Genomic DNA, 10,824 nt, shown 5'->3' with positions numbered 1-10,824 from the left:
TTGCGAAATGACGCTATACCTTGCGTTTCTGGCGACGCTGATAATCAGTTTTGCGAATTGCAAACACAATAACAAAAATCAGGTATATTTGTTGAATATTCGTTAAGATACATGTATGAAAAATATTCAGATGGAAAACTGGCCTGCAGGTACAATTTGGCACATATGGCAGTAATCGCAGCGAGGATCGGAGGATTGGATTGGACACATTTCCTTGGGTGGTAGCTGTGCTCGACCACGGGGATTGGCTGTTTCGCTATATAGGAACGGGATCTCTGATAAGGCCCAATGTGGTCCTTACTGCCGCTCACATACTGAACGACACCGCCGAAAATGATCTGGTGGTGCGAGCTGGCGAATGGGATATTTCGACTACGAGTGACCAGCAGCATGTGGATCTCGAGGTCCTGAAAATAGTCTACCATGAGCAGTTCAACAGATTCAATGCAGAAAACAACATTGCGTTGCTCATTCTGACATCCAAATTTAAGCTGACAACCAACATTAATATCATCCCATTGTACCGGGGAGAAGCCAACATGGAAATCTGCTTCTTCAACGGCTGGGGAAAAGTTTATTTGAACTCGACGGACTATCCCACCATTCTCAAAACGGTCCATGTCAATATATTGAGCACTGATGTGTGTAGAAGGCGGCTGGGAAGAAATCGGTTTAGCCAAATCTGTGGGGAAAGTCTGGAAGAAATAGATGACAGTGGCGACGGCGGTGCTCCTGTGGTTTGTCAAATGTTTTCATATACTGCCAATCCACCGAGGTACGCACAGGTGGCTATTGTCAACCGGTTGACTCATAAGCCTGGCGATAATACACCCACTATCTATACGAATGTACTTGGTCTGAATAATTGGATTAATTACCAGCTACGACTAAACTCGAATTTCCGTTCCAGAAATTGAAAAATGGGCAGGCAGCCATTTTTTGCAATTATTAAATTCGTATTCACGGTACAAGTGAGTAGTAAACAGTGACAAGTCTCAAAATGGTCTTCAATTGTTGTCTGCACGTATTTCCTAAATAAAAATGGCCTGTGTTCGAACACATAAGTAACTTTATTTTATTACGAAATTAGTCATATACATTTTGTGTAAAAGTACTACATGGTTATCAACATAAGCAAGCGCTCAATCCAATATTATCAGTTCGACAAGTTGCAAGTATATATAAATATAAGGAATCGTTCTATATTAAGCAAGATTATTATTTTATATTTACTAGAGCCCGCTATTCGGCTAAGTGTACAACGCAACAGAAATAATCTCGGCTAAAAAATCGCATTTAAAAGAGGGCAGGTAGCTGAAATCTGTAGAGGTGGGCAGAAGTTTTGTGGGTGAAACGGCGTTCAAAAGTTAAAGTGTTGCCATTTTTCATTTTTTGCACGCTACTTGTTTGTTGCTTTTGGTATGTTTGTTTGTTTGTCGCTCCACAAAGGCGAGTGTGTGCGCGTGTGTGTGGGAGCCACCAACACAAACATACGAAACATATGCGAGTTGCGTTTGCCGTGTGAAAAAAGAGCGATTCGAGTGCTTGTTAGAAAGAGTGCGAGTGCGGTGGGAAAGGGACGCCAGATGGATGGGGCACACGTGTGCATGTGCATGTGTGAGTGAGATCCTGAAACTCGTTTTGCCGCTAATTGGATGCTGAAGGTGTCCTCCGCGTGCATGTGTGTGTGTGTGTGTGTGTATGGCTGCGGTCATGTGTGTGTGTGGAGTTGAAGTTGCCAAACATCATTAACAGCAGCCCGACACGCCCCCCGCCCACTGACTTCCACACTTAAACACATGTATTTGCCATGGCTGCACTTTCTGTTGATCTAAATTAGCTACTTCAAAAACGAAGCCAAACTTAAATGATATGACTAATTGAAATAATGTACAAACGTAGCAATATTTGATTTATTTTTGGAATTTCTTTGTGATGGGATATTTTCCGCAGTGCACCGGCTGTCTGAGGCCCAAAAAAGCGGTGCCTCAATAATTACAATTTTTTGCGCTGCTGCCGCCATACTACTGCCTTTGCAGCCAGTTCTGATGATGAGATTAAAGTTTTGGCATAATGATGTCTCATTAAATTAAATGGCAGCATTTCCAAACAAAACTGATGTAATTTGCCGTCGTAGTTGTCTGATTGATGTGGCCTGGCACTCGACTGGGAGGCGGAAAATCCGGGAAATGGAGCTCCTCGCCGTAAACTGTTTGGCTTTTTCGACTCGGCCGTAATTCACTGTTCTGGGCCCTTTAAGTGTTTGCCATAAAATTGTGTATCAATATCGATATTGGCGGAGTGCCCAGTGAGTTTCAGGTGCCCCGGGCTGCCTCGCATACACAGAAATTGATATCGAATTACAATAAAATCTGCATTTATCAAAAGTTCTCACGCACACAAGCGCACCTGCACACACGTACGGCACACACATGCAACAGTTGTAAGCTGGCATTTGTATGCGTAACCCTTTCTGTTGCCCGGGCAGGAGGAAAATCAATCAGCTGTGCCTTAAACATGCTCAACGGGAATTAGGCAAACACTAATTTCCAATTTATGCAACTGTTTAAGCTGCGTTTCCCCATGAACCGAAATATACAAGAGGAACATAAATTGAGGTGCTACACCCACGCACTCGGAAAACTTCAAAACAGGATCCTAAGCAGGACTTCCAGGTTGGCCTCCCAGTGGGAACATTTGGGGCAAGCGCGGCCATTATGAGCTACTTAGCAACCGATTTGTGCAGCACTTGCCGCACCTCACGCACACATAAGCACTCCGCCCCTGATGGCATTAGTGTGCGTGAGATGGGGAAAAAAGCGGACTCAAGTCGCCGAGGATTTGAAGGTTTCAGGTTACCAGAGAGAGCATCTTCGGCGGCGGCGTTTGTTGAATTGAAATTGCTTAATTTAGCAGATAATTTGGGCAACAAATTGTTTTCTGTCCCCCCACAAAAACACACATTCAGGGAATGTAATTAGCTCGCATCCTGTTTTTGTTTGCCATTGCTTTTGTGGCTTTGTTCGAACGATACAAACACTCCCATGTGGCTATTTGTATGCGATTTATGGAACCGACTTGGTTCCGACCAACTTGGCACTATTGTTGCGACAACTATTCAATTACCCCCCTTACTTCGCTCCCAAAGTCGGTGTTTAATTGGGTGCCCTTTTGTCCGGATTGCAGTTTTATGTTTAGCAATACGTCGAGTTTGGTTCCCAGTTTGGGGTCAACTCGAAGCACTGCGAGAAAACACGCTTCACTGGCCTAAGAGCACTTACCTCTTCTTTCGGCAAGTGTACCTTGAGTAGGGTTGTCAAGCCTTCGAATAATTCAAGTTGGCGGCCCATTGGAAGTCATATTTTCAACAGAACTCGACTAAATTGACGTAATAATTGTCTTAATTGTTAGAATAAAGTTGGCAATCACGACAATTTGGCAACGAACCTAGCTAATTAAGTAATGGGTTTCCGATTGATTGGGTTTCATTGCAAATATCAGTTTGGCAGGTTTATTTTTTAGGTTTATGGCTCCCTCTGGAGCTAAATGTTCTCTAAAATGTGGTACATGTTTGCATTTTTAATTTATACAAATTTCTGCACATTGTTTGCCACAAGAATTTGCATATTCAAGTAAAAAGTTTGCAGAAGCCAGAATAAATTACATAACATTTATTTTGGCTGCTATTGCTTTGGATGAAAATGATGTGGAAACTAGCCGCACTATGCAATATGTTTTTTCCATTTCCAAGTAAAGGATGCACCATTTTAACGTAAACATGAATATTTGTGCATATTAAGTAAATATGAGCATATGAACCGTAAAACAGAAATTAAAATAAGAGTTCATGCTGATTTTGGACAATATTTGCAAGGGTCAACATATTTTCAAATTGAATTTTATTTTCATATTTGGGCTTGTAATAAACCCCACGGCAAGCCACAATGTCAATTTGGTATAACCAATTCGTTTAAGCCAAAGTCAACACTTTCTTAATCAATTTGCTCTTATTGGTTTCAGTCGAGTTAAGTAATTACTGCCTTATTCCAACGGCTATTTTACACTATTTTCATGCACAAATCCGATTGCCAGCCACACTTACATATGTTCACATGGATATTTATATTTCACAGCTCAAATGTGACTTTGTTCAGTTGCTACCCATGGTTGAAATAGGCATTAGATTATGCTGGGCTTGTGGCAAATTATGCAGATGGTACATATTATGGTACATATAATAAATATCAATTGCATTGCGGAAAATTCTGCTACTGGACACTAAAAAGTGCAAACTACTTCTGTGGATTTTATTTTAATGCGATTCATCTTTGTCAGGCAGATAAATCAATTTGATACGGATGTGTGAGTCGAATGTGATTTATTGTTATCCTGCCTGTGAGTCCTGCAACCTTTCGGCGATATTGTCATGTTTTACTCTTTTTATGGTTTATTTTTTGTCAGCTCTTATCAGATGCACAAACGCACAATGTGCATTCAATTTGCTAAGCGGCTTTAGGTGTGCAAAAAAAAAAAACAAAAGCAGTGAAACAAATCAATTTGCATATTATTATGTGCCATGATTGTTCTCACTTTGATCGAGTCCTGCCAGAGGAAAACTTCCCATGGGGAAGTCGAAAACACTTGACTGAAAACACTTGACTGCCTGGCAATAAATTTCAGCCTGTGCCCAACTCCCAAAAGACTCTCGAATGACAAGCCGAAACAAAGGAGTTGAATTTATTTGCCCCGAGCCTTGAATTATTTCAGATTTATTTACTTAAAGTCGCTTTTGACAACTCAGCCTTCTGGGCCAGTTGGAGCTGAGTTGTCTCCACTCAGCTGGAAGCGCTGAAAAAGGGCACTTCTTTCGGAGTTTTAGCCGAGTTTCGTCCTTGGCCCGAATCAATAATTCATTGACCTTCTGCGGTCGACAATGCAGCGATGGGTTTATTTGTTTTCTTTCATTTTATTGCTATTTTGCGGCTGCTTTTACTTTGAAAACAAGCGTAAATAAAAGGTCATTATAACACAGAAACGGCTGTTCCATATTTTTAAATAGCCGCGCATATTTGGGCCAGTGTTTATGCCAAGACCAATATTGAAAACTGTTTTAAAATTAGATGAGTAGAGACTCGCTTTATTGATTTTTCACTTCACGTTTAATAATGCAAGTAATGTGCATGGGTGTCGATGTTTGATTTATGTGGGCTGCATTGTAAAGTCTCTGGTGTGTCAACACTTTGCGTTTGCCAAATGAAAAGCCTAATCAATAATTGAGGTCGGGTGCTGGCCAAAAATTTATGGCCCGAGCCGCGGGCTAATTGCAAATATTTGGCCAGTGGGTTTAGTGCGTATCTGCATTCGATATGCACACTATATATCCCATAATCCCGTCCGATTCTCCAGTCCGATTCAGATTGTGACGATGCCTGGGGGTATCTTTTGCTCATGCGGCGCCTTTTGTCTGCGGCATAAGCTAATTGATTTGTATGCACGAGTATTTGCTTTGTCGCATAAATAATATCCGATGCCGCGAAGTGGATAAACTCCTCAAATGAAATTGAGCACAAATAATAATAATAACAGTAGTTTGTAGTAGTATTGGCATTGGAGGCGAGTGTCCTGCGCGCGAAGGACACACAATTTATGCAGGAGAATGTGCCAAACAATTATCCCGATAAAACGTGATTGATTATGCCGGCATAGTGGCTCGCAGTTTTTCCGCCTTCCTTGCCTTTCCCCTTTTCCCGTTTTCCCGTTTCCCGTCTTCCCTTTGGCATTTTCCCATCCGGCTAGCATTGGATTTTCAATCAATGAAATAATTACGTGTCCTTTCCCGGGCCCAATGGAGTGTGCAAAATTTTCAATCAAGGAATGCGACTGCGATGGGGAAATCTACTTAACCAAATTGATGACAATGCGATAAGTCAGAGGCTGCGAGTTAAGCCGCTTAAATGCTTATAAACAGCCAGTACGTCTTCCCTTCTCCGATATCGGCCATATAAATATATATTCGATGCCCCTATTAAGCTGCCTCTATGCCAATTGCTTGAGAGGGCAACTTTTTGGCCAGCTATGCGAATTATTTGCGATGCATATGTCCGTATTTCCACTGCCTGTGCACTGAAAACAAGCAGTGGTGGTAATATCAAGTGATTTACTTCTTCATTTGGCTATATCTACAATGTGTTATCGTGTTGATATTACTAGATATTACACTCTATTAATTATACAAAATATTTCAAAACTTGCAGAAATAGAAATAACTGGAATATACAAGGGTCAATTACTGTTGTTTATGGACAAAAGCAGATGAATTTCGAGTTATTCGCGTATTTTTTCCTCTGCTCGATTCCGGCTTCAGTTCGATATAGCATAAGTTGTTGACATGCATGGCCGCATTAAATTCAGACCCGGCACGTACAACAATTTGGGGGAGTGGCACAGCCAATTGGATCCCCCTGCGACGCCTCCTATTTTTGGTCAGGTTTGCCGAGTGTGTGCCGAGCATGAGATTGTCGCAAATATATCAAATATTCGTGCCGTGCCATAAATAAGCAAAATAAGCGACTACTTTGCTCTCATAATTGGCAATTTGCGTTTGCCACTCGTTAGTTGGATTGCCCCGCGTCTCCCTGCCCCCGAGCCCTGCATACCCGAGCTATCCTAGGTTTCCGGAAGAGTTACAGCTGCTTATTAGGCATTGACAAGTGTCAACAGAGGAGCAACACAGCATTACGTATACGCAGTGTGCCCCGCTGCGCAACCACAACTCAACTTGTGTTGTTCTCGATGCAATTTGTCAAGTTAAACGTACGACTTTCGAGGAAATGCCGTCGTAGTCCAGAATCCTGGACATTCCACACACGCCACGTGCAACCGAAGCAAATTTCGACTTTGCGGCTGGCCAACAACTTTCAAGCCACTTTCACTGCAAAGTCAAGACAAGGCAAGCGTTAAAGGTAAGCACAAAGTTGGCCAGGTGAACTGCGAGAAAAAGGGGGGAATGAAGTGGCATCCACTCGCTTATTAGCGCACAAGTATTTCGATAAGAAATAGTTGGCAATTGTTGGGTGGACTGGCACTGCATAATATAGTTTTGTTGCCCGGAAAATGCTTGGAATGCTTAGTTAAACTGATTGTGCCAGATAAATATAAATGTATATACCAAGCTGCCATTATGGCATTTAACTAATGACGTTTGCTTTCTTATGAATCAATTACAAGTAAGTACTTTTCGTTTCCAAGTGTAAATGGAATGCCGCAGGGTTAGTTTGGAAGGCATTTCCTAGATTGGCACTCGACGCTTGACCCTTTAGGTGATCAAGGCAGTGGCCCAGGAAAGGACTGACTGGCTGCTCCCGATGGAAACGACACCTTCGGACAGACCCTCCGGACTCCGGTCCCAAACTTAAGCTGGTAAACAACTCTCGCCAAGCAAACAGGACACTTTTGAGGCGGGAGCAGCAGGAGCAGCAGGAGCAGCAGGAGGAGGCAGTCTGGCCAGGTGGAGCCGAAGTGAAATCGTCTAAAAAGTGGCACCCGCACGTGAGCAGCTCCTTGGGGCTTGGGGCGAGCAGAACCCATGGCGGAAGTGATGATGATGCTGATGATTTCCGCAAACAAATGTTTCGTTTGTTCGTGGATGAGGACTAGGGAAAAGCGCGGCATTAGGAGAACATTAGCCCAAACAAATTTTCTAGGTTGCCCTGTTGCCGCCAGGTGTAAAAGTGTTTTTATTATTTTACTTTGTTCTCGTCTTTTTTTTTTGGTTACCTTTCAGCATTTCAGCACCCAAATGTATATGTGTGTGTGTGCGTGTGTGCGTGTGCATGTGTGTAAGCGCTGTACATTGTTTCACTTCCGGTTTGTGCGGTTCTGTTGCTTTTGGCGGCTGGAAAACGAGCTCAGTGGGTTAAATGGAGGCATCTCCGCATCGCCGCCATCCCCGCATCCTTGTCCATGCAAATGGGTTAGGCCCGTCCGCAACAAAATGCGGCACAATGCTGCTGCCCCAAACAAAACTAAGTAAAACAAAAAAATTAGGCACACAGCAGCAGCAGTAGCAGCACCCAAATAAAATGCTTACAAAGGATAAAAAAGGAGGAAATGTTGCTGTTGCAGCTCCTGTGCTTGACACTTGCAGATTTAGCGCTTCATTTGCAGCAGCAGCTGAACGAGATACCCTATATGCCATTTATGGTACATACATATATGGGGTTTTTGGAGGAGGGGCATCCCATTCCCATCACCATCACCATCCCCATCCTCATACACATTTGATGTCAAGTTTTGGTGGATTGTTTAACATAAGCAAGTGCTTGGGGCTAGGCAGGGATTTCGCTGGATTTCCGTTTACATTTGCATTTTCATTTTGTCAGTTTAAGGTTTAAACACACTTGACATCTGAGATAAATATTTTAGCAAACAATTTATGCAAACCGCTTGCAGTTTAAGGCGTCATTTTCCACTGTGGGATCATTGGAAATGCTGGAAAATAGAGTAAATTCATACATATTATCCTAATTACGTTTGCTTTATTGTTAATATTAATTCATTAATTCATTGATGGGCTGAAATTAAAGTTGCATCACACTTAAACGCGATTTATGAACTCGAATGTAATTGTGATTGATTGAATTTACCACTTTTAATTACCACTTGGGTTGAAAGCTTTAATATGGTTCCATGTATCAGCTCTTTAAAAAAATGCATATATTTTGCGCCTTATTAAGCAGTGATAATCCCAGTTTTTGTAAATACCACCAGCTCAGTTCGAATGGCTCCTCGGTGGATTTTCACTTCCTGCTGTTTTTCCAACAAATTGCCTAAATAAACAGCATTTTCTGCTTTGCCGAATGCGCTCCTCTTATTTTTTCCCTTGGTCTTAGGTCCTTGGTCCTTGGTCCTTAGTCCTTTCTTGTTGGATTGTTCTGGTTTTTTGGTTTCTCGGTGGCCGACTGTCTGCAAATCGTTTGTCGCTTAAGCTGCTCGCGCAATTCAAATTGATTTATAACGAAGAAATTTTCCAGCGAGTCGGTGGGGAAAAGTTTGCCCCCCGTCTGGGTGGAAAATCCCAACCCCCTCCCCCTCCCCCTCCGATTCATGCCACCCTGCGATGGAATGTTTTTGTGAGTGCCGGCTGCCCGACTAGATTTCTCATGACATTTGGCTCCACTTGCCGCTGTTGCTGCTGCTGCTCCTGCTGCAGTGCGATTTGGAGAATATTTTCCTTTGCCGACGCTTTTCCTACGCTTTTCCTACGCCTTTCCTGCTTTTCCGCTGCAAGGAAATATGCGAGGGCCATGGCAACGATGCTGAATCGTGCCCACGCTGCAGTTTGTTGTACGTGCAATGGCAGCCAATAGTCAAAGTTGTCATTTATATATGCCCCTTCCCCTTCCCCTTTCCAGCCCTATTCCCCCCTTCCCTGCTCCCCCCACCAGCCTCACACATTTTCCGACTTTTCCCCGACATGGGTGGTTCTGGGTGGGTGGCTATGATTCTGCTGGGGCCAACTGATTTATGACACTCAAATGAACTTCGACGCTGACTGAATAAATTTTGAGAGCGACTTTTGTGTCGAGTTCTCGATTTGTATGGCATTTTTTCTCGCTTTTCTAGCTCAAGTTCTCTATTTTGCCGCCAAAAATACCACAATTGTGTGCAACACCAAGGGAAAATTTAAATTAACTTAAATACTATGGGTATGCAGGAGAAATAAAATATTTAAAAGTATAAAAACCATAGAAACAAATGTTATCATTTAGCTGGGAAAAGTACAAACAATCACTTGTGTTATTTTGCGGTTTTCCAAATGTTAAGTCAATAAAAATTCTTTGAAGTTTTGATGCCTTTTTGCTGTGCAATATTTTGCGTTTTTTTGCTGATTTTTTAATGCTGTTGTTCTTCACGCCAGTTGTCTTCTTCTTGTTAGTTAGTTGTTGCTTGTTTGGATTTATGAACCTGCCACAAATTCGTCAGTGAAAATCCCTGGGAAAGTGCTCCTAGTTGCTGTGTTTTTGTTCCGTTCCGTGTTTTTCTTTTCGCTTCTTGTTGAGTTTGTCAAATTTTTGACATTGAATCTGCAATGCGGGTGGCTAGAAAAAAAAGAAATAAAAGGATAGCCGCAGGTGAAGGCAGAAAGGATCTGCAGGAGCAATGCAGTTTTTGCCTGACTGATTTTTCCACGCTTGGATTTATTTTCATTTTTTCCCAGCTGCACTGTGTGTTTCTTTTCCGCGACATAGAAAAAAACTGGCTGCTTGTGAAATAATTGATGTGCAAATGTTGAGAATTCAATTGAGTTCACCTTGAGTGAAAGTGAGGGGCAGAGAAAGCCGATAGATAGACGGCGGCTTTCACTCTTGCGAACGTTAAATGTCAATGGAATGTGGGTGCGGTGGGGTGGGGTGTGCTGGAAATGGGTGTGGGTGTGGGGGTGGGAAATCAGGAAAATGGTTGCGGAACGAAGGAGGTGTCTGCAAATTGGTGGCTTTAATTGATTAAGCTCCAAATGCAATCGATTATAAATTATGAAGAGCGGCTTATGCCTATTATACGTGGAAAGCTGATATATTGGCATTAGCGTATTCATAACAAGTTCATCGAAAATTCGCGGTAATTAATTATTTCGATTTTTAAATCCGTGACACTTGGGTTAAATTGGTTTTAATTGGTTGAAAACATTGAACAAATATAAGAGTATTAAGCAAAACTTTAAATGTATTATTAAATTATTGTGCTATTGTGGCTTCTAAACACTGGACCTAATATATTTTAGAAACTTAAATCTATTTAACATATTTAAATGTTCAAAAAATT

General features: G+C 42.1%; 1 protein-coding gene across 1 annotated transcript; it reads left to right on the top strand.

The window, feature by feature from the left end:
• LOC6541630 (phenoloxidase-activating factor 2) lies at window positions 1–932 on the top strand. The gene is made up of 2 exons (XM_001968318.2): window positions 1–82; window positions 150–932. The coding sequence occupies exons 1-2, from the start codon at window positions 8–10 to the stop codon at window positions 915–917; spliced, it is 843 nt and encodes a 280-aa protein (XP_001968354.1). The 5' UTR covers window positions 1–7; the 3' UTR covers window positions 918–932.
• The last annotated feature ends 9,892 nt before the right edge of the window (window positions 933–10,824 follow it).

Source organism: Drosophila erecta, unplaced genomic scaffold (genome assembly GCF_003286155.1).
Source record: "Drosophila erecta strain 14021-0224.00,06,07 unplaced genomic scaffold, DereRS2 tig00000055-arrow-pilon, whole genome shotgun sequence".
In the NCBI taxonomy this organism is placed as follows: Eukaryota; Metazoa; Arthropoda; class Insecta; order Diptera; family Drosophilidae; genus Drosophila; species Drosophila erecta.
The sequence above is the reverse complement of the archived record's forward strand: the minus strand, read 5'-3'. Positions and strand labels throughout refer to the sequence as shown.

Bases quoted from the DNA above. Each gene is read 5' to 3' on its own strand.
- LOC6541630 (XM_001968318.2), top strand. From the start codon at position 8: ATGACGCTATACCTTGCGTTTCTGGCGACGCTGATAATCAGTTTTGCG. The intron at 83-149 runs GTATATTTGTTG...ACTGGCCTGCAG, and splicing joins AACACAATAACAAAAATCAG to GTACAATTTGGCACATATGG.